Here is a 23,860-nt window from a genome sequence, read left to right as displayed (position 1 = left end):
TCATAAACAGCCTTAGAGTGGGGGGTCCTATACAAGTGTCTGGTCAAAAAACAGGTTCCTTCACCCAGAGGCCTAATTCTCCAAGGGCAAGATACTAATGAAATGAGAAGGCTCATCACTGCCATGGTTGGATGATACTATGTGTGGTCTTCTGTGGTCTTTTGATAGAAGTGTACCTAGAAGAGGGTGGAAAAGCATAGCAGGTGCTGGGGAAGTTAATGACCTTAAAGTGCCTGATGGTACTTCGTGAGTCTGATGCCTAACTGATATGTTGGGTATTACTAGTGGCTGGTAGAAAGCTACCATAAGTAGAGGTAAGGGTTACTAGCAGCAGAAGTCCAGTAAGTTCATGTTGTCATCCTGGATTTGAAGTTGAAGAATGTTGGGACTGCTGACACAGCTTCGTGCTTCAAGGACTCAAGAGAGGTGAGGTTGCAGATCTTCCTCACAGCCCTGTTAATGTATAACTGAAAAGAAAAGGAAATAAAAGTCTCCAGATAGCTCTCATAATTGTTCTGTTGGGGATGGTCATATCTGCAGTCTTCTCCTGTTTATTCTATCTGCATTCTGTCCTGAACCAAGCAAATTTGTGACTAGGTGGTGTGGAGGAGTACCTATTGCCAGTGTCAACACCCTGCTTGCAACTGAACAGTATGTTTCGAATACAGAGAGGTTTCTAGCTGATACACAACCCCTGTATTTGAAGACCTGTGCCAGAAAATGAATGAATCTGGCAGCTGTCATCTGTCATGGGAATAAGGGGTCCTGTATTATTTCAGTTTCTGAAAGGCATCAGGTTTAAGGATGTTCAAGAAGAAAGCTAGAAAATCTGTTAGGGAATTTAAATCTATGGATCAGAAATTGATCTTTGAAGTAGAATCGCTTTGAATCAAGATTCAAAAATTAAAGTTTATATAAGAATCTTGACTCTGTATGTGTTTTTTTTTTTTAGGGAACTGTTATATAAATCATGAGCAGTAGTTAATTCCAGTAGCTGAGCTTCAGACAACTTTCATTAAAATCATGGCTGAAATTCACTTCAAAGTTGTATGGGAGATAAAGCAGTTTAACTGCCTTGTTGTGAGTGTGCTGTAGACTTGTCTGACCAAACAGTCTTTTGGCTTAAATCTGACTGTTCTAGCTATCCTCTTTTCCCCACATATTTATCCACCTTGCTCTGCATTACAGGATCCTTGTAGTCTTCATGTTACATGTGGTTATATTACTTTCCTAGATAGTGAAGGAAAAGGTAGAGAATGGAAATGTTTTTCTGCTATATGTCCTTGACTTCTGTAACTGTCATTTAACTCGGTTATCTACCTTAATTCAAATGTTGAGTAATGTAATATAAAAAAATTTACCAACAGTGGATTGTTATCTGGAGCAGTGGATTGCTATCTGTATCTGATTGCTTCTGCTATTTTTATTTCCTTGCTTTGCATGAGATGGGGCAAATTTGAGAGGGACTCCAGAGCTATTGATTACAAAGTTAATGATTAACTCCCTCTGGGGAAGTCTCTGCAGCCCCAGAGAGTGGCACCTGGGTGAGCTGTCATGGCGCTTACCCGTTGGTTATGGTCTCTCCTGGATGTCTGGTATCAGATGGGGTTCTGGGTTAAGTGAACCTTTGGCCTGACCCAGTAGAGTAATTTTTACTTTCTTCTTTGCTGGAAATCCATTTCTGTGCTCTAATTGTCACATATCTCAGGCAGTAACTGGGGGCTTGAGTGTAGGGGGGAAGGTTTTTGAGTGCTTTTTTACACACGTTGGAAGAGAAACAGGGAAGAAGGAAGGTTTGGAAAAAATAGCCTGAAATGTCACTTACTTTTCTGACTAACTACTGAATCAGTCAGGTTTCCCTTCTTGCATCTCTCACGCTGCTCCTAAATTACATTCTTAGATTGCAGATCATTATCATTCTTGTTCTGCTGTCACTTATAAATGGCAATACTCATTCACCTTCTCTGATTTTTATAATTTCTCTGTCCCTTTCTTTCTTGTTATTGCTGAGCATCATGCTTGTACTTATCTTTCCCTTGTTGTGGTTCTTCCAATCTCTCTTGGTAGTGGTGAACATGCAGTAAAGCTTCCATTATTACTGGTTTTATAGTTTTCCATCTCTTTTAAATTAGTTACATAATTTTTCGCTCTTTTTTATTACATATGGAAATTAGTAAAATGTGTCTTGACACTGGGGAATAAGCAATACGTATACCAAAAGTAATTTGTCAACAACTTTAGATTTTGGTATGGTGGTGTGTCATACCATAAACCTTACACAATAGTTAACTTCTTGCTTACACCTTACACCTACAGAAACCAACTCAATTTTTCTCTAGAGAAAGGGTGACATATTAGAAAAAAAATAATCTAAAATTAAACCAGAACTGTTTATCAACTTCTTATGAGTACTACTTACATAAAAGGTTAAGAGCCTTCTTCCCAGAAGGACTTACTTAAGTTTTTGCTATTGTAATAGGGGTATTATGATGTAAATATTTCCAGTATATCATTATAACAGTGGAAATATATATGTGTTGCTGGGGTTGAAAATAGGGTAGAGATGAAGAGCTAGTCATTTGGAATTTAGAAAAATAAGTCTGTATCTGGGATAGTCAAAAATGAAAAATAGCAAGAAAAATCAGCCTTCACAGCCTCTCTGAGGAACCTAAGAGTGAAAGAAGCTGTTTTACTAAAATAGGAACATACATTGACCTGTATCCAATCTTCAAAGCCAATAAAATGCTCTTGAATGTCAACAGCTACTTTATTTTGTCAAAATAAACCTGTTTGACACTTTCTTTCAACTGGAATCTGAACAAGAAGAACCAAAATACAGAATTCAATGTATGTCGAGTATCTTTGGTCGGTGGCATAATGTGGTAAGTAAGAATATACTGGTAGTGGCCTATGTCTTAAATTAAGAAAATACTTCAACTAGTTCTTTTATGACTGTACCCTTACAGCTTGGCGTATGTTTTCATATTCAGTTACTATGTGGAAGGTGTTGACAGAAAATGAAATTTTAATTTTATACACAGCCAACAAATCTTAATAGTGGCCTGATTTTTAGTAATGAGACCTCAGCAAAATATGTATGTCACCAGGGGGGAAAAACATTCATCAGTTTGGAAAAATCCCTAAACCTGTTCATCAGCCACCTGTCTTAAATTGCTCCTCCTTTTCCAAGAGAGAATTTTGTTGCTTTCTGAAGCCCCTCTAACTGAAAATGACACTTACTCAATTAGGAAGGAGAGAAGTGATATTCCCAACTAGACAACAGTCCATGAATATCAAATGCACACTTGTTCATAATCCATCAAATTAAATATTCAGTTAATATAGAATAATTAACCTGAGAAATTAATATTCTCGCAGGAGACTTCATGAGCAAGAAATCTAGACTAGTAATTTTTTAAACAGTCAAATTTTGGATGGAATTGAGCAAGAAATTTTTTTAACCTTTGCTGAGCATCTTAGACTAAAATCATTGTTTGTTATGGCTCTTGACTTTTATTGCATCAGTGTCTATACAGTCTGTGCTATATATATGCAGTGTGCTTACTGTTTGGAAATAAGAGTAAAACTGTAAGAGCTAATATAAATATCTTCCTGCGGTGTTCTTCCGGGTGTCACATGTATTTAATCTGCAGAAAGATAACCTGCAAAAATTATTGTGAGGTGCTTTTCTGTGTGTATGTCCCCAAGGACTTTGTGCTCTTTTTCTTCTTCAGCATAATGAAAGAAGAGGCTGGCTGTTCAAAAGTACCTGAAAGACTAGGTTTTTAAGAATTGATAGGGCAGGTTATTATTTTGGTTGATCAGTCACCACATCTGTATTTGAGTGTTTTTATCAATTGTTTTTATCCTAGGTCTTTTGATTTGTACTGGTAGTAACAAAAAAGGAATGACTTAGCCACTTGAAATAAAAATTGCTTCCATCTGGACTGTGTAGATCTGTATGAGGGTAGATTTTAGGTTTCTGTTTAAAAAAAAAAAAAAAGGCAGGAGAGGAAGCAGGGAGATAATTGCAGACCTGAATCTGAAAATTGTAGTCTTTGTTTTCAGAGAAAAAAATATAACAAAGACTCACAAACCATTTTTTTTTAATTAATATTATTTGAATCTTTCAGACTTTGGAAACAGTAGCTTGTGCACTGCAGCCATTAAGAAAGAAATCTTTTTCATAGAAGTTGTTCTGTGAAACCAAACGTGTTAGCTTAACTGGGTTCAAAGTTTCACTTAGTCTTTTCATAGTAACCCAGTTACTTGGCTTTAATTTTGCAGTCAAATTAGTAATATTGCAGTACACATTAAGATATCTTGGTGTAAAACACATCTAGAGAGGGATAAATACTTACCCAGTTATTTCATCATAAGCTTATCGGTAAGCATTTGTGATTTAATTGTTTGTTTTTAAATTGGACCTTCCCTGAAAATTTTACTGCTCGGATTTTTTTATTTGAGATATTTCTGAAATATGGGTTTAACAATAAGCAGATGATTCGCAATTGAATGGTTCACAAACAGGAGCGGCAGTATTACGGAACATCTGATAAAGTACAGCAGCAGCTTTAATTTTAAGGTATCTTTCAAGGTCTGTACATCTTATCACGTGGATGCCACGTTTCATTCATCTGGACAACCTTGCCTATCCACCACTCTCAAATATGAGCATGTATGTCTCTGCTTTGCATGATCCACCCCACAATGGATGTCTGATGCAAATATTAGCAGTCAGGGCTCTGCAGCAAAATTCCCAGAGTGAGTGTAGGGGGGAAAGGCACTAAGATCACTTCTTTTCAGTTTTAGAGGAGTACAAGTACATGTTTCCTGAGACAAGAAGGCCAGAAGTCGTCTTTTTATTTATGTTACTATCAAAAAGGTATTTTCATTTACTCAAAAGATAACAGCTTTTGTGTACCTTAAAGTAAAATAGCAGCAAAGGCATCTGTAATTTTTACGTGAGTTTGTTGAATGATCTCCGCAATACTCCTTTATTTTATGCTTACTGAATTTATCTTGCGTTAAAGCTTTAGTGCCTTCTCACTGCTAGTGCTTTAGAGCTGGTTAGCTAAAACACATCAAACCGGCAACAAAACCACACTTATTTTAGTAGTCAGGCTAAGAAGCTGTGGTGGAACAATTTGCAGCAATGTCAAAATCTCTCTTCTGTCTATTTCTTTCAGAAAGTACCTCTGAGCCTGATTCACGAAAAACGTACACTCTACAGAATTACTTGAACAATGACTACAAGTACAGAACACATAATTTGCAGTGGATTTCAGGTGATTGATATCTACATACAGCATGAATGTCAAGAAAATTTATTACCTTCAGTAAGCTGAGGTGACTACTGTATCCTGAAAAAAAATATTTAAATTATTTAATGGTGCCATTATAGAAAGGTGCATAGCTCAGAGTTGTGATTTTTTAATTTTATTTTTTTCCCCCCTTTCAATACATGTTCACATTCATGGCAAGCTATATTCTCCTACTGCTGAAAGAGCATACTTGCTTCTATGCTTTTTTGTAGAAGCATGTTATCCTATGAAGTGTGTCAGCTTCCTGTGCATGAGGGTATCAGGGAATAGGAGGATACATGCCCCTTTTCCTTTTGAATATGCATAGTGTCCCGCGGGAAAGAGGTGCCAGAAGGCAGAGTCTGTGAGCCCCAGTACTAGTTTTTGTACACGTTCTTGTTCAGTAAGCATCATTTTGTTACAGAAGTGGGAAATGCAACATTGACCAGATTTTTGAATTTTATTTACTACTTAAAAAAATAAGGGGAAAAGAGAAGTAACTGATGAGGAATTTACTTATTGTTTACTAGCAGCTCTCTTGTTCTTCCAGGAAATCAGTATCTTCACAAAACAGCTGATGGGAACATTCTACGTATCAATGCTGACACAGGAACATCCTCAGTAATCTTGGCGAATACAACATTAGTACGTTGACTTATATATGCAGATGTTGGGAAAGATACTAAATTTAATGTTTTGTTCTGTGCATTTCTTTGAAATCAGTGCTTAATGCGTTCCTTTTGCCCTTTGTTGACAGGATAAATACAAGGCAACCACAGTTATATTGTCTCCTGACCAAAAGTTTGCTCTTCTGCAGTACAGCTATACAAAGGTACAGGTGCACTTTACCTCTCTGAGGACAAAACTGGGAAATAAAGATTTGGGAACAACTGCGAGGCTGAGAGAATGTGGGGGAAATGCAGGAGGATGGATGAATGGATGTCTGTAGGGGAACAGTGAAGTTGGGCAGGCAGGAGGAGAAGAGAAGAGAGACTGTGGGCTTGGCACAAGAGATATGACTGCCTGAGAAAAGAAGCTGGATAAAAAGTAGACCAGGAGATATCACAAGGAAAGTGAGGCTGAGTGGTTCATCTGGGAAGACAAGCTAGAAGAGTAGATAGGCATGACTGTCCAAGGAGTTGTGTGTGTAAGAAGTGATGTGTAGATATGCTTGTATACATATGCTTGTACATATATGTTGTGTATGTTTATGGTTGTTATATTGTGGTGTTAGGACATAAGAATTTCAAACTGAGATGAATGAAAAGCAGCATCTGCTTATAAAAGAAGGCTGTCCCCTTGCGTTTGAAGTGGACTTGGGTGTCCTTGTTTGCTACTGTCACCAAGCATGTGAAAAACCTTTAGCATATGCCTCATCCTGGTTTGGTGCTGAAACGTGCAACAAAGGTCAACCTACGTTTATGCCAGGTGGCATGAAAACCTGACTGTGTGCTGTTGAGGACAGTCACAGAAGCCTAATGGAGGTGGTAATTTGCCCTACAGCTTGTGTGCTGAGAAGCCAGTAAATTTGTTGCTATTTCCTTTTTTTTTTTTTTTTTTCTAGAGAGCTGCCTGTTTTGTTTGTAAAAAGCTCAGTGCTGATTTGTGCAGTGTACAAATACTCAAGCACTGTGTCACTGAGTTCTGTCTGCATATTCTGGCTTTGCAGTCCAGAAATGCCTCTCACAGTGTGCCAGCCTCAATCCATGCACTCAGTCATCACTTCTTTTCAGTTTTAGCTTCCTTGCTAGGTACTACTAAGCCAGTTACCTTTTGTCTTTCTGAATTGTTTAGAATTGTTTGACTTTTCACCGCATCATTAGTAGCCACAAAATGCCTTATATTTTTCCAGCCACCCCAGACATCCCCTCTACTTGTGATTTATTGCTCTGTAGTATTTTATTTGTTGCAGTCGTAAGAGTTTTATTTTAATGCTGAAGCAAGATCTTTTAACCTTTATATAATAGTGTGATTGAAAGTTCGTTATTATTAATCTTTTATTGCAAGAAAACAGAGTAATGAATCATGAGGATGTAGACGCTTCTTATGTAATAGCCATCTGGTTGTGTAGTCCTAACTTATTGTTTTATATCTTCATACAAATCTTCAAGAACCATCATAGAAGGTAGCATTATTGTAACATGTCAACACGTGGGCTATATCAAACCTCTTCAACCCCACAAAGTGAACACATTTAAATGTGTCTGCTTTATCATAATCGTCTTTCTCTCTGTAAGTGTCCACAGAGTGGTACAGACTTCAAGAGGCAGGTTTCTTAGAGAAGGGGTTTGTTTCTGTGACAGTATTAATGGGAATAGGTCACCTTGGAACTGGAGGAACTTCTATAGAAATACTGCTGGGGCTTGTGAGGACTGCTGAACAGTAAGATGCCAAGTTAAATAATACAGCATGGAAAATGAGACAGAAAACAGCAAGTGCGCCAGTAAAGCAGAAGGAGGAGGATTAACTGTGCATAGCTACGATAGTCTGCCACATAGCTACAAGGATTTCTGAAAATCCACAGCATCTCTGGCCTCTGTATCTCTATCCTTGATCAGTCAGTGGCCTCTGTCATAGCATTTAAGTGATGGCCTCAGAGCAGTGGCAATTATTTAGTCTTTTCTTAAACCTTGCAGAGATTTGTTACCCTTGTATGTTCATTGTGTTCTGTTTGTCTTAAACAAAAGCATGAGGAAGGTTTCAGCGGTAATTCAAACTATAAGAGATGTAAATCCCAGTGAAATTTATTTTCTTAATATTAAAAATAATTCTTTTGCAGTTGTGGAGGCATTCCTATACAGCTTCATATCACATCTATGATTTCAATAGCAGGTCAGTAATTTTTGTACACGAGACATAGTTTTAACATTATTTTGCAATGAAATGACTTTTCACTGATTTCTCTTAGCTGCATTTTGTTGTTTGTTTTTTTTTTCCAGTTCTGTTTTAGATGGCAGACTACTACATAATGATACACAATATATATCCTGGTCACCTGTTGGTCACAAACTGGTTAGTAAAGATAAGTAAAATATATAAACATTCATTTTTGTAGATGTGACGTGGAAGCTCACATTGTCTGTACCCTTGAGGTTTGGGGACTTTCTTACTTAGATAAAGTAGCTGAACTAGTTTCCAAATCGACTGCTGTTGCTGGAAAGACTCCAAAATCCCTCTGTGTGTTTTGACTTGTTCTTTAAAGAAGATGTATTCCTGTAGTGGCCGCAGTAGTCATGAAATGCACAAATGCACAGGAACTTCATGTTTTTACAGTTGCAGACAGTAGCTCATCCCTTTCAAAGGCAGCAGTATTACAATTGTCTGATTACTCATCACTGTGATTTTTATCTCCTAATTACACCCTAATCAATGAAGTTTTATTTGGTAGCTGCATGTAACAGGGATTAGAGGATCAAAATCTGTTTTGTACTCTTTCCCACTGTCCTTTTCTTCCTTCTCTCCTCCCGAGTCCATGGCAATGGTGACAGCCACTGTGTTTGCAAGGCTTGTGTGCTCCCTGTGGTGAGCATTGGATCCGACTACAGAGCTATTACAGCAGAATGTGGTGTTTATTCTTATTGCTTGTAGATATAAGGATTATAGAGCCCAGCTGCAGAAGCAAAGGATGTTGAAAAGAGCTTTCTGCATCTTGGAGCAAAGCTGTGGAATAAAACTGTGTTCTTCAGTTTTGGAGAGGAAAAACGGGGGTGATAAGAGAGGCAAGCAGGTGCCAAAAACTGGAGGAGTTCTGAGTGCTACCGAAGAAATGCACCATCTTTACAGATTTATTGGCAATGCTGGGACCCCCATCAATGTTTTATCAAAGTACTGATGGTTTTCTTTGAAAGACAAATTAGTGAAAAACAATTTCTAATGAAGGAAATTAAGCTTGTCTTTTAACAGAAAATGAATAGCAAGGTTTTCAAAACTTGATACTGTAATCATGTCATCTATCATAGTTGCTTGATTTTTGCATCTAGGCCTGAAGTTAAGTTGCTACACATGATTTGTATTAGTAATTCAAGTTCATTAAGTATCAATGATGTTTGGGGAAATGCAACTTTCAAAGACAGTTTTTGTTATCTGGTGTACAAGTAAATTTCTCAGTAGGTTAGGCAAAGGAAGGAAGTAGAATTTACTCTAACAGTAATTGTAATCACAGTGATGTTTTCCAGGCATATGTTTGGAATAATAATGTTTATATAAAAACTTCACCAACAACAGAACCTGTGAAAATCACTAAAAATGGAGAAGAAAATAAAATTTTCAATGGAATACCAGATTGGGTTTATGAAGGTAACTGCCAAGCATATTTTACTTTGCATTATGATGTAAAAACTTTGTTTTATTATAATTATTTTATTATAACTGTTATTTCTTATTATTGAAAAGTTCAAAATAATCTAAGTCTGTATTTTAACAGAAGCATGCATCCTTACTGGGCTAGTGTGAGGACCTGAGGATGGAAATGAGTTGGCCTAACTCGCAGCATGTCACTGGAAATCATAGTGTGTGAATTAGCTTCTTAGGCTAGATTATAAGCATTGATCTACCATCTCATTTCAGAACACCGACAGTCTGCACTTTGGTATTTGAACTTCAATTAAAAAAAAAAAAATCCTATTAAAAACTAATGAGAACAGTACCTAGGATAGAAGAGCCAACTTATCAATTATAACTTAAAACACATTTGTATTTCTTTCAGAGGAAATGTTTGGCACCCATTCTGCTCTGTGGTGGTCTCCAAATGGCAATTTTGTGGCATATGCAGCATTTAATGATACAGAAGTTCCTGTTATAGAGTATTCCTTTTATTCTGAGGACACCTTGCAGTATCCAAAGACCATTAGAATACCGTATCCCAAGGTCTGTGTTATTTATTAAACATGGATGTTCTGCAGTTTCATTAAGAGAGTAGTCTCATTTAATCAGTTTCTGCTAATGAAAATATTGTCTGTCTCTCCTCAACAGCTTGCTGTGATTACTCTTTCTGAAGTCAACAGTATCTGGCAATGTTAAAGTATTTTATTATTACAGAGGAAGGCTAAAAAAAAAAAAAAAAGTATGATTTAAGGTTTTATTGTTTCACCAGAAAATTTTGAGGTAGCGAGTAGATGCTCTTAAGGAATTCAAGTTGGTAAAAGCGTTTGGCAGATGTACATTGTGTTAAGGTTGTGTGTGGTATTGATAATGGAATCTTCTTCAACTAATGTAGCATTCTTAGTTGTTGGATGCGTCCTATATTGGGATTCTTTGCCCACACCTAAAGCTCTTTCAGTTTTAGCTGTGAGAATGAAGCCTTTAGTGCATGCAGCTCCTTCTCCTCCCCTTTCCTCTCCACATGACTTTGTTCTCACTGCTCGTGGCACAGTTGGCGCTGGACTAAATGGTGTGAGAGTCAGAGTCCAAAGAGGTTCTTTCAGATACTCCACAAGTCACGGGTTTCAGACTTAATTGACCTGTGTGAAGTTATTTGACATTATATGGGATTTTGATTTAGCAGAGCAATGCACTTAAGACACAAGTACAAAATACACTTAGACTACAAGAATTGCACTATACTGCTGAATTGCAATACAAACTTGGTTCTCATTGCTGGTCTCCGTAATCTGCTCACTGCCACAGTGCTGGGTATCCCCATTGCCAGGAAGGAATGCATGGGTTAAAACCATCTCAAACCCATCACTTTCTTCAGTTATTTTTGTTCATCATTTGGTTTTTATACTCTGGGCTGGGACACCTATATATCCCTCCCATGCTGGTCTGGCTAGGTCAGGGAGGTATTTTCACTCTTGATTGACTGGGGCAGAACAGCTGATACAGCCAACTGATTGCTCATCTGATACAGCTGTTTGTCTGGTGTAAAAGCTACCCTCTGGTCCTCTTTGTGCTAAGTTTGGCTTCCTGTGCAGCAGGCGTGGTCAGTCAGTCCCTACTCTTCCCAAGGCTTCAGGAGCACTTGCCTTTTTTTATCCCCTTGGAGCCTGCCCCAGAGGGGTCACTGACGCTCACAGCAAGCTGCTGCTCCCTGACAGCTGCAGGTGCTCTGCCCTGAGCCTGGCGCTTGTGAAGAGATGTGGAATGAACTGCCAATTAAATTACACCTTTTATTGCAAACTCCTTTGTTTGAAATATTCCTGACTTCTGGAGGGGGTCAACTTACTACTACCTAACTGTTATGAGGACTTGGCTAGTTAACTACTAGAGAAGCTGTTGCTGGCACCGTTATTATATTGCTGTCAGTAGCACTACATTAAAAATAGTGGGGTGCATGGTACAGTCACAGATTTCTTTGTGGTATAGGCAGTTTTTATATGATCACTTAACGTAAGGTATGTTTCCATGAAGAAGCACTTTTCTGTCTGTTAGAAATGGATTTGATTCACTCTTGGGTACTGTGTGTGGCATGTGGGACAAGATGTGGTCAAACAGTGTTTTGGGTACAGCAAACCCTTTGTAGTTACAAATGTTTCTAAATGTAGTAGTCTTTCTTGCCTAGAAATACATAACTAACACTTTCACATAAAAAAAATACAAAGGATAGTTTATGTATTGATCTTAAGAACTGCATTTAGGAACTTGTCTTTTCACATGTTTGAAGTTGGCTGGTTCTACCTGATGGTCTGTAGTAATGTCTTTGTCTATAGTTTCAAACACTTCACTAGGAATGTTCTCTCTTCAAAAGTACAATGAAAAATTTTATTTTTAGGCAGGAGCTAAAAATCCAACTGTGCAACTCTTTATTGTGGATACTAAATCTCTTCCCGAGTTCCGCTCTGCTGAAATTTCTCCACCTGAAGAAATAAAATCAGGGTAAGAAATTTTGGTTGAATGTTTATTTGTTTCTTTTGTTGGAGGAGGAGGAGCTTTTATGTGTGACCACCCTATATTCTGTGTATATGACAGTTTTTCCCAGTCATGTGGCTCTGGTAGCAACAAGATTTACCAGAGAAAATCTGCACAGAGATTATCCTCCTAGTGATTATATATAGATGGCATATTCCATGTATGTTATATTCAGAATGTGACAAGTTCTTGGCTCATCACATTCAGTGGAGTCTAACTATGGTGAAGTCATTTCACAGTACAACTTTAATATGAGCAAGTTTTGGTATAATCAAATTATAATATATGTATTCCAATTCACTGGGGAGGGAAAAAAAAAAAAAAAAAAAACAAAAAACAAAACAAAATCTTAATGGTAAGTGAAGATTTGATTTCATTGGAAGCAGACTCCTTGCTGAGGCAAGGTATCATGGTTGTCTTCAGATTTATACTTAAAATGTTTGTTTTCTTTGGAAACGTGGTGAAAACCGGCACCTCTCACAGTAAATGGAAAATTGTATTTTTCAAAATGCCACTGGAAATGCACAACATGATATAAATGTATTTTGTAAAGAGCAGCTAAATTGATTTAAAATGCATGCACACAGAATTTGGTATCCCAGATCTTGGGTTTTGTTTTTTCTTTTTAACAGTATTGTGGAAATTTTTTAGAGGTTTGCACTTACAAACATGATGGGTATGGAAGCGCAGGTTATACTGATAAACTTCAGAAAAAACAAAAGAGGTCTGTTAGCTACTGCATAAAACCAGCATTCTGTACATGGTGGCCAAAAAGCTATAACTGGAATGTCAGTGCTATTCTGTTTCATTCCTCACCACAGTGTAACTGACATCTCTGCGTTAACTGAGATACTCAAGTTTTTATGAATATGTTGTTTATCGTTTCTCTACAGTAACACTGCAATAGCTAGATGTTATATAGCTGTTGTGTGCCATTTTTCTCCAGAATTTCAGAGCCTCAGAATTAAAAGCCCTTTATGTTTTGGTCAGTTCTGGTTAAGATCTCTGCTGTCTTAGAGTTGTTTTTCCTTTTGTTAACACCTAATGAAGCTGAACAGCGCTGTTGTGTGACCTGAGGAGAATAATCATCATCTGCCTTCCAGCCTTGTACCCATCTGGCTAACACAAGCCTGAGTTATGTGGAGTTAATCCATTTTTAAATTAATGTAACACTCTGTAAATGAGGATTAATACAAAGCTAAATCAAGTCTTGAATGATGAATGTAAGGATGGAAACGTAGTCTTTCTCCCAACAGCTAATTCAAATAATGGTTGAGCCTGAGCATGTGCATCCTGTAAACACTGAGGTGGCCAGAACAAGTCTTGTGGAATTTTGCAAGAGCAAAAGTACATGAGCGGGAAAAGGAAGTGATGTGCAGTGTTACTGTTGGGTAGTTTTGCTCCTGGAAGGACAAAATAATGCATATTTGCACAGTACCTATATTTATAATGCTGTACGACAGGAAAACTTAATTTTTGCAGTGGAAAATTCTGATTTTACTTCCTTGGAAATAAGTAAATTCAAACTGGTGACATACCTCACCCCACCTGCCTGAGTGTGGATGTCAAGGGGAAGTGCCCCTGCTAATGTTGCCTGTTGCAGAGCTGCTTGTATGCACAGCACTTGTACCCCCACATTAGAAGGGTGCATGGTGCGTTTAGGTTTCAGAGGGCAAGTTTTATTACCTGCCAAGGAGAGCTGCCAGAATCTGGAATGGCAGTGCTTTGCCACATAAGATGGTAGATGAAACCTGACACTTTTTGCCTGAATGACCAGCATGAAATCCATACAGCATTTAAACACTGCTTTTAACATCATGGGTACTGGGGGCTCCTGTTGGCTAACAGGAGAATGAAGGCAGTGGATGCTTCTTGTCTGAAATGATCTGTCCTAAAAATAAGTCGTCTTCAAAGGAGAGAGCTCCAGACGGTGATTGCAGGAATATCCCTTCTCAGCAGCAAATGAGGAAGGGCAATGCAAAACTACTGTACTCTATACTTTAAGTTAATTGCAGCTTAGTTAACATTTCATGGGTTGTTGAAAACTGAAGATGCATTCCTATAATAATAGCATAATAATTTTTTGTTGGTGGTTTTCTTCTTGTACTGTCTGTCTTGTCTGATGGATGATTTATAGTTTCCAGAATTGTTAACTTCTCTCACATTGAAGGAACAGAAGCTGTGGGGCTCATTCTCCATTTACAAAACAGGGGAAACCACTATTATAGGTATATGAAGAATAGTAATTTGATTTTTATTTTCAAACAAACTCCTGCGGAGTGATTTCATAATATTATTGGTCTAAAATATATTGTTTGAAGCCAGGGACAGTAGCAGTTAAATGACCTACCAACTTCCTAGTCAAATATGAATGCAAAAATAGACCTTTTTCATTATTTCTAACCTGCAATCTAGAAATAAACCTGAAAGTGGTCAGTAACCAGTTAGCATATATTTTTAATCCATCCACACTAATTGTAGTGTTTTCTTTTCCTTTTTTTCCTCCCTCCTCACCCCACCCCCCCCCCACCCCAGCAGTGATCACGAAGATACTTACTCTCACCACAAAACTTCCCACACATTTTTGTTAACTAACTTTGGGGAAAAAGGGAACATGAACTTGGAACTACGTCAAATGTGCAAATTCCAGTTAAAAATGTATACTTGCTTTGGAGGGGAGGTTTGTTTTATTTTAGTTCATAAGGCTTCTAGGAGATTGGGGAGATCTAAAATAAGAAAAGACGAGTACATCTAGCAGATCGTAATGATAAACAAAACCACAAAATTTTGGTGTGCCTTTTTAAAATTAATATACAGAAATATTCATTAAAATTATATTTTTTTTCACATACTCCCAATTCTTCATGTCAAGTAGATGGTATTCTGAATATGAACATAAAATACTCAAATAGTAATATCTGTTCTTGGTATGATCTTTCCCTCCATTCTAACTAATGGAAAAAAGTACTAAATTGAACAAAGATTTGTATCATTCAGAAAGTGCTTACAAGCAACCAACTTTACGCAGCTAAAATCTAGGGCCCATACAACTTAATATTCAGAAGAATTTCCTCTAGATCCACACAGTACAAGATTTATGAACAGTCTGGAATAGATATTATTTTATGCATTAGAGGATAGTGATCTGACTGTTAGAATTTAATTGCTGTCTTTCTGGAAGCGGGTATGTACAAACTATCTAATTCTTTATTGTATGAATGAAGATAACCAAGGCATCTACTAGCAGCAAAAGCAATTGACAAAAAAAAAAAAAAAGGCTCAATTAGGTTTACATCATTGTTTATTGTTGAAGAGTAGATTGAAATGAAAATAGCCAGATGAGTCTCATTCAGTGAATTGCTGAGTGCTATGGTATGGTATGCTATTACAGCAAGAATTTTAAATATCTAATTCTATTGCTGTTTTCAGGGATCATTATTTGAGTGTTGTAACATGGGTGACAGATGAAAGGATCTGTCTGCAGTGGCTCAGAAGAATTCAGAATTTTTCAGTCCTCACAGTCTGTGACTTTGAAAGTGCTACTGGAAATTGGTCATGTCCACAGGTAAGAAAAATGAGGTGGGAGTGTCGCAGTGCTTGATAAATGAAACTAGAAAGGAGTAGCATATCTCTGTATGTTTATCTTTGTAGAAGCATAGCCTGGTGTAAAATAAACATAATTGTTGTGGGATTGTTTGTTTTTTCTTTCTTAGGAAAAACAACTTAAGGAAGAAAGTACAACTGGCTGGATTGGCAGAGTGAGTGTTCAATTTCGAAAACTGCTACATGCTAAATAACACTGATAATTATGAAAATTTTGTATGAGCTTCTTGCCAATTGCAGTGCCTCTTGTGTGTAGGTCTGATCCATTTACTTGTTGCATTTTGCATGCATAGGAAAAAATGGTCTCAAATGGAGTTGCTATGCCACCCCACTCCCAGTTTTAAGCTTTTATGGGTGTGGGGTTCTGAACTCCCATGCTGGGCTGACAGTGCAGCATGGGCTGGAGCTGTAACTGCATCCTCCGCGACCAATGCATCATGTTCAGCTTGCCAAAAACCAGAGTGCTCCTTCCAGACTCCTTTTTAATTCTGACCTACCACTTCAGTAGCAGTAGGTGGGGGAGTGCAGGAGCCAGGATTCAGAATTCCCTTTGTTCTGGGGGAGTTGTCAGCTATGCTGGTTTGGCTGCTCTCCAGTCTTCCTGCCACCTCCAGAATTATCTAGGGGATAAAATGTATTAAGAAGTGTGTCCTATAACCTTTGAATTGTATTGGAGGAAAGGCATAAAGGATGAAAGTAATTTTTAACATTTCAGGTTGCAGCAAACCATTCCAGGTTCTCCTTGGGGGTTTTTATTTATTTATTTTTCCACTACCCGAAATATCGATTGAAGAGAACTGGGGACAAGATACATGTAACTGACCAGATTAAGATTTTCATATACTCCTGCCAAACCAATCGCTACTGTCTGGATGATGCTTTCCAAGCTGCCTCTCAGTCCTTTTGTACATGGTAGAGAGTAGGCACCTAATGAACTACACAGAAGATCTGGGGGAAGTGAAGCAGAGATGCAAAAGTTCAGACTTGGAGGGAGAAATGAGTTTCAGAGTTTTTGATGAGAACACAGAGTACACTTTCCACTCCCGCATTTTCCACACACTGATTATGCTTTAGTCACTAATTCACTTTTGAAGTCAAAAATGAAAGTTTAAAGAAATGCAAAGAGGGAGGCAACAGCAGGGATGAAATCATCCGCAGTATGAAGATGAGAGATCAACCCACCTGCTGTCAAATTTGATATGGAAAGGAAGGCCTTAACGCTGACACATTTTGCTTCTCTGCAGCAAAGGCTTCACAATTAGACAATGTGATGATCAAGCTGCAGACTTTGTAAACAGTTGTGCAAAATGAGAGGGCAAAATGCAAGTCTGTGCCATTAAACTAGGTTGTTGGTTTTTTGTTTCTTTTAAAGAGACAACCCACATCTTAGGAGCTGTTGGAAGAAATAGATAATCTCACTGTATGATTCTTGAATTTGAGAAGGGAGTGGAAAGTAGGGAGGATTGAAGAAGGGATAGGAAAGGTGTATTTATTCCTTTCTTTTATTCTTATCTACTTAGGGATGATAAAATGACACTTGACTGATATGGGATATTTTTATATATATATGAGATATGTATACATACACATATATATGTATATTCAATTCATATAAATGTATATACAAACTTCAGTAAATTATATATGGACATAAAATATATAGTTCTCTCTCTATAGTGTTGTTTTCTTTTTTTCAGAAAAAGAGATGAAATTGTACTTAATCTAAGAATGCTCAGAACAGCCTGTGTTACTGCATAAGGCTTCCAGGTCATGAGCTAAGTTAGAGCTTGCCAGTTGAGTTGAAGGAAAGTCACACTTTGAAAAAGCAAGACTGCGATAAGGGAGAAGCTAGCAAAATATTTGCCAGGTTATTTTTTGCAAAAATATTGCTAGGGAAGAAGGAGACATTATCTGGAGCACATGAGCTAGGAAGACTCAAGTTCTGTTATTGCTTACTGAGTGACCAGAGGCAAGTCACTTCATCTTTCTGTTTCACTTTCCATTTCAAAAAATGGGTGTAACATCTCCGAGGTAGTTCTGTTGCGTCAATTGGATATTTATCACAGAATTAACTTTTATTTCATTCTGCTTAATTTCATTCTTCTGGTTTTCTCTCCACTGTGTGAAGCACATCCGAATGACGGTCAGTAGAGGGAATCCATTAATTTCCATCACTCGCAGTTGATAAATGGATAGTTCCTTCATAAATATCATTCCAATTTAGATTCTCTGGCATTTTGTAATCACCTACTTACTAGCAAAATTTCTTCTTGGAAAGCAGCTCATTTTCTTTGAATAGAGGGGGACATAGAATTCAAAGAATTTGTTCAGAAATATGTGTTTTAAAATGGGAAATTCAAGGAAAACAGGTGTTTGATTTTTATATTGCTATAGGTTACAGTTGCATGTTGGTGTTGGACAGAATAAAACAATGACTTTAAAAGTAGATGCACATATTGTTTCCTAAAATGGTAGGAAACCAGGAACACCTGTAGGCCTTACAATCCTAGGGAGGTAGGAGGGGATATTGATCAGGGCTAATACTCGGGAAATTCTGCTGCTTAAGGAGCAAAAAAATATTTTGTGTGTTTACTTTTTTGGTAATGACTACAGGTTCTACCTACTAAGTCAGTAGGCAAAAATTTTTGCAGTACATTCAGTGATGCATTAAGTATTGAAACTCCTGTTTAGAGATACCAAAACCTAAATTTATCATCTTAGTTTTGAAGTTTTGTTGTTCATTTTAATAGACATCTCTCTTGTGTTCAAGTTTCAGCCATCTGTCCCTCACTTTGCACCCGACAATGCTACCTACTACAAAGTCTTCAGCAATGCAGTAGGCTACAAGCATATCCATTACATAAATGGCTCACAGGTAAGTAATGAGGTGTAGGACAGTCACTGCTGACTTGTGTTTCTCCTGGTGATCAAGAAGCTTCATGTTCTACTTTTTGCCTTGCCTTTTATTCCCACTCCAGGCTCCAGTACCCATTACGGAAGGAAAATGGGAAGTAATCAGCATAGAAGCTGTAACTAATAACTTCCTGTAAGTATTGTAATTAAGCTATTAATTCCTATCAGGAGAGCTTGTAACAAGGGTTTAAGCAATCAGGGAGGGAAATCAGGGAGAAGTTGTCATTTAAATAATTAAAAATCTGATCTAAACATGTAAGATAAACCTTGAAATATTGTCATGTACAGTAAATATTTTACCAAAACCAGTATGTTTTGCTTTTATAGATACTACATTAGTAATGAAAACAATGGAATGCCAGGAGGAAGAAATCTTTATAAGTAAGAATTTTTTTCTGCAGTATGAGTAAAATATTTGTTAATGAAAAAGAAACTTTAAGAAAAAGCATTGCAAAATAAAAGATTGGGATGTTCACAGTCTAATGTGGGATCCTGTATAGGATACTTAATGAAAATCAGCGTAGGAGTATAAACCGTAGAAATAAATATTTTTTTATGTAAATTTAGTAGTAAAGGGAAACTGTGAAAAGAAACAACTAATCCTCAAGCAACAAACCCCTAAAGAAAGTCTCTCATGCTTTTTTTGCTGTGATTATAATTGCAGTATTAATTGAACTCCAGAGTTTAAAGTCTGTTTTCTCTAACTTTTACATCAGTAAGGACTTTACTCCTGAATTTTAACATAGTTCATTTGGTCATCTTATTTAAAAAGCATACATTTGTTTAACATAGCTTAAAAAAAAAAAAAGTAATCTCTGAAATGAAGCTCATCTACTTTGCAGAGTGCTCTTGGAAAGCAGTCCAAGTTCTACTAAATGTGTTAGCTGTGATCTGAGTCAAGAAAGATGCCAGTATTATTCTGTGTCCTTCAGCAAAGACGCACAGTATTATCAGCTAGATTGTCGTGGTGAGTATATCCGGAATTAATTGACGTAAATATGACTTACTGGTTAGTTGGGTGGGGAAGTTCACTTCGTCAAGATCTTGATATGTACTGCGTAACAATGATATGTGTTGATATTGTTGGATAAATGTATTGGCAGTGGAAAAACATACTCCATCCTAGGCTCAAAATCACCTTGACAAAAATTATCAGGGTAAAATTTGATAGTTCTATCCATTAGTGGACCTAAAAGGGGTGCAAAAGACTCTTGTCTGCTGCGCATCTCCTGAGGAGGTGCATGGGAAGATCTGTCTGTAGAAGGAATTTGGAGGCTCTGGGAGCAAGGCGAGGAGCAGGCTGGGTAAAGAGAAGTGCTCTGTGTGTGGGAATAAAACTAAGGTAGTGATGTTCAAAAAAAATTCAATTAACATAATCATAAATTAAGCAGTGGGACTGTAGTCTGTCTCTGACCTGTAAGTGCTTGTGGTGGATAGTACAAGGGATAAACCTTTTTTTTTCCCACCCTTTGATTAAATCTTCTCTAAAATTTTACTTGAATTGAAATGTATGGGGTTTTTTAAGATGCCAAGATCTTCCTTGATCTATGGGCTAGAAGGACAAAAAGATAGCAGAGAGGGAAATGTTGTCATGTTGTAAAAATTGCTGTTTGAAGAAGACTGCTGTGGTCTCAGTGTCAAGGCTTACTGATTTCCAAACCGTGGGTAGACTTTGGTAAAGAGTGGAAGTTTAATTCTTCAGTACCTCACAATCATGTGGTTCGCCTGCGAGACAGTCTGAATATTTTACAGGATCCTGTGGCTTGAGATGAGGCCCTACTAACTTAAAATCAAGCCTGTGTAGACTGGAGGGAAACGTGCTCTGAGCTTTTATGATTCACCCACTTCAACTTTATGAGGGTTGTGTTTTGAGGCAGCATGCAGACATGAAGGTTTTGTGCTCTATTAACAGGTCCTGGCCTGCCCGTGTCTACTATGCACAGGAGCAGTGATGATCAAGGTATGGGATTGTCTTAAAACATAAGCTGTGTTGGGCCAGAAAATTGCACTATAATTTTTTTTTAATTTTGTTCCCATTGCTTAGTATAATAATTAAAATGTCAGTTATAAAGGGTAAACCTAATTTCAGATAATTACTCTAGTATACTTAACCAAAATAAATTATATATCTTGGCATATGTTTAATCATAGTTTATTTAATATTATTTTACATTGTGCTAGAAAACAGTGAGTAATGTATGACTTATTTACTGGATAATTGTTTAGTTTTTCTGAAATTGCATTTAAATGAAGAATGGGGAAACCAGCTTTCTGATTACTAAATTACTGAAGGAAAACTATATCGTAAACATTGAATCTGAGAGGAAGAAAAAAAATTGCTGTGAACTAAGATTGCAGTGTAGGTTGCCATCATCTCAGATTGACTTTTTTTAAGTGGCTCATAAAGAGCAGTGCGTTTGAAAATAATGTATTTAATCTTTGATTCTTACTAACTCTATTACTTAGTCCTCAGATACTTGGAAAATAACACTGAACTGGAAAATGCATTGAAAGATATTCAGATGCCTTCAAAAAAAATTGGTTTCATTAGTGTAGGTGGATACAGTAAGTTCAAAACCTTTTTACTTATCTCTCCCCCTTTCGCCAAGTGCTTTAAGGCGTTCTGCTGAAAAACATGACAGAAAAGATGGATGTAGTGGGAATTATTGCAGTTATTCAGCATTTAGAGTCAGGACAAGATTTTTTTTTTTTTTTTTTTTTTTTTTTTTTTTTTGACATCTGCAAACATTCTGTTTTTTTTCCTGAAATTCCAAAATATTCTTATCTAAAGTATGTTTTTTCCCTAGTGTGATATCTTGGTGTTTTCATGACTAATTGGCTTAACTCCTTTTTTTCCTTGATAATTACCTGAAAAGCAGAAGTCCCTAACATCACATTAAATAAATAAAATGAATGGGGGGTGGGGCACAATGTTCATAACCGTTGTTGAATTTAAATTAAATTATAAATTCAAGTGGGTCTTAATTTACAGGTACAAGTCACTTTGGTTTATGTTAACAGGTTGAGACAGTGGAGAAGGTCAGTTACTATCAAAAACCAGACACAGAATCTAAATGAAAAAGCTTGCAAAATCATTTAGGCTACATTTCAACAAAATCACCTTTGGCTTTGTGTAGGGGAACATTTGGATTAAATAGTCACATTCTTAAAAGCACATTCACAATTCAAGACTACATAAATCTTTTAATATGGACTGGAACAAAATACTAGAAAATGAACTGCTAATGCTTTGCTAGTGGTTTTCCTGTGAATTTGCATGTCTGGGTATAGAAGCTTTCTTGGTGGGCTCCTTGGTGAGGAACATCAGACAGACCAGCAGTGAGAGGCCTGGTACCTGTCTTGCTCCAGCCTTTGCTACTAGCTTTTTTTTCTTCATGGCAAACTTACTCTTGATAAAATGAATTAATATTCTTCATGGAATTATATTTTACAAACTACACTGAGTTCTGTCAGTCATTGTTAACTGTTCTTTTTGATGCCTCCCTTCTTCTGCTGTTACCTTAAGTATATAATAACTCTCTTTATCTTTGAATTTTCTGTCTTTTATTTCTGTCACATTTACTAGGGCTAAAGATGAAATGTTCCAGGCAAGATGGAGGTTTAAAGATGTTCTTCATGCTATCAGCTGTATATTCATCTTTTTATTCCTCTTTGTTCTTACTATTTCATCTCTTCAGGGTAAAAGCTTTTGGGTAAGGGGAATCTATTTTTAATGTCACAAATAGGAGAAATAAATCCATGTATGTATGTTATCAAAAAAGAAATCCACTCCCGTGACTATAGAGTACACAAAAAATTAGTATTTTCATGTGTTCAATTTAGATTGCTAATTTTTTGGTGTTTTAATGTCTTACATATTAATATCTGGAGAAATTTCTGTAAGACTTACACTCTGGCTATTACTGCAGTGCAGGCCATCAGCATTGCTTCATGCTTCCTTTGCAGTATCAGTTCTTTTAAAATTCATGAGTGAATAATCGAGCCAATCAGTTTGCAAAACTTACACGGTGTGCATTTAAAATGTTCAGCTAACTCTCAGCCAACTTGGGTGGAAAGTAACATGGATGGAACAGGAATCAATGTTGTTTGAGAAATAATAGATATTTGGATATGTTTCTGGGATGCTTTACAAACTGTCATGCAAAGCCTATCTGGCAGGTTCAAAATATTTAAAATTTGGGTAGAGAAACATTTTTGAGCTAGTGTCAGATTTACCGCTGTAGAGACTTACCAAGTTTTACATATAAGCTCGTAATATAGAATAATGTTACGAGACAGCATGTTGAGTCCCTGAATTTTATTATTATCGTAGACATTCCAGTTCCAGACTTCCCGCTAACTTAGCTGTAAAACATTTTTAAAAAAAAAAATCATTATATTAGCTAGGAACTTTTACCTGTATATATTTGGACAGTTCAGGTGAAACTACTTCTTAAGTTTTAGGCAGTTACTCAAATGTGCCCTTGTGTGAATTGCAAAGCATGTCAAATTATTTCACTGGAGAACTGACCTAAGTCAAAGTCTTTTCACTTTTAGACCTGTGGTATCAAATGATATTGCCTCCCCATTTTGATTCATCAAAGAAGTACCCTCTGCTCCTTGATGTGTAAGTCTTCCAAGTTACATGGCAATGTTGTGTTAATAATCACTTTCATCTACTTCAAATGCTTTAATAAGATTGGGAAAAACAAAACTGGCATGTTTTCTAATTACTTCTTGAAGTTGTTTTAAGAAGGAATGAAAAACATGAGGTATATCCCAATTTGTGATAGATTTCTATACCGTAAGATGATGTAATGTTTAACAAGCACATATTTTGCTGGTGGCAGTAAGGTAGATACATTCCATATCTGACTTAAAAGCCAGGATGGTAGCGTTAGCTTACCTCCCCACTCTTAGAGTTCATTAGGAAAAATATTCAAGAAAATTTACATGTCGGAATGAAGCCTTGAATAAGCCATGTATCCTAAAGCTGAAGTAGTGAGTGTGATGTCAGATTTTCTCTGTGGTATTTGACTGTCAGCTAATGCTGGCAAACTGCATCTTGTGGTCAGAATTGCATTTGCGCTTTTTTTCATAAATTCAAGACCGTGAGCACATGCTGTTTGGCCCATTCTTCCTTGGGTACTTCTGTTCATGCTGGTATGTCTTCTTCTAACTGGAAATTACTGAAA

General features: G+C 37.0%; 1 protein-coding gene across 1 annotated transcript in view; it reads left to right on the top strand.

The window, feature by feature from the left end:
* Window positions 1–23,860, top strand: part of LOC141962310 (dipeptidyl peptidase 4-like) — a 40,640-nt gene that overhangs the window by 3,154 nt on the left and 13,626 nt on the right. The window contains exons 3-19 of the mRNA XM_074910272.1: window positions 5,190–5,288; window positions 5,854–5,948; window positions 6,061–6,135; window positions 8,083–8,135; window positions 8,243–8,315; window positions 9,479–9,599; window positions 10,009–10,169; window positions 12,013–12,116; window positions 15,579–15,714; window positions 15,863–15,907; window positions 18,523–18,627; window positions 18,731–18,798; window positions 18,993–19,046; window positions 19,508–19,632; window positions 20,578–20,625; window positions 21,132–21,230; window positions 23,223–23,292. Coding sequence (XP_074766373.1) covers window positions 5,190–5,288; window positions 5,854–5,948; window positions 6,061–6,135; window positions 8,083–8,135; window positions 8,243–8,315; window positions 9,479–9,599; window positions 10,009–10,169; window positions 12,013–12,116; window positions 15,579–15,714; window positions 15,863–15,907; window positions 18,523–18,627; window positions 18,731–18,798; window positions 18,993–19,046; window positions 19,508–19,632; window positions 20,578–20,625; window positions 21,132–21,230; window positions 23,223–23,292 — 1,531 coding nt within the window. The remainder of the gene's footprint in view (window positions 1–5,189; window positions 5,289–5,853; window positions 5,949–6,060; window positions 6,136–8,082; window positions 8,136–8,242; window positions 8,316–9,478; window positions 9,600–10,008; window positions 10,170–12,012; window positions 12,117–15,578; window positions 15,715–15,862; window positions 15,908–18,522; window positions 18,628–18,730; window positions 18,799–18,992; window positions 19,047–19,507; window positions 19,633–20,577; window positions 20,626–21,131; window positions 21,231–23,222; window positions 23,293–23,860) is intronic.

Source organism: Athene noctua, chromosome 7 (assembly GCF_965140245.1).
Source record: "Athene noctua chromosome 7, bAthNoc1.hap1.1, whole genome shotgun sequence".
NCBI classification, from domain to species: Eukaryota; Metazoa; Chordata; class Aves; order Strigiformes; family Strigidae; genus Athene; species Athene noctua.
The sequence above is the reverse complement of the archived record's forward strand: the minus strand, read 5'-3'. Positions and strand labels throughout refer to the sequence as shown.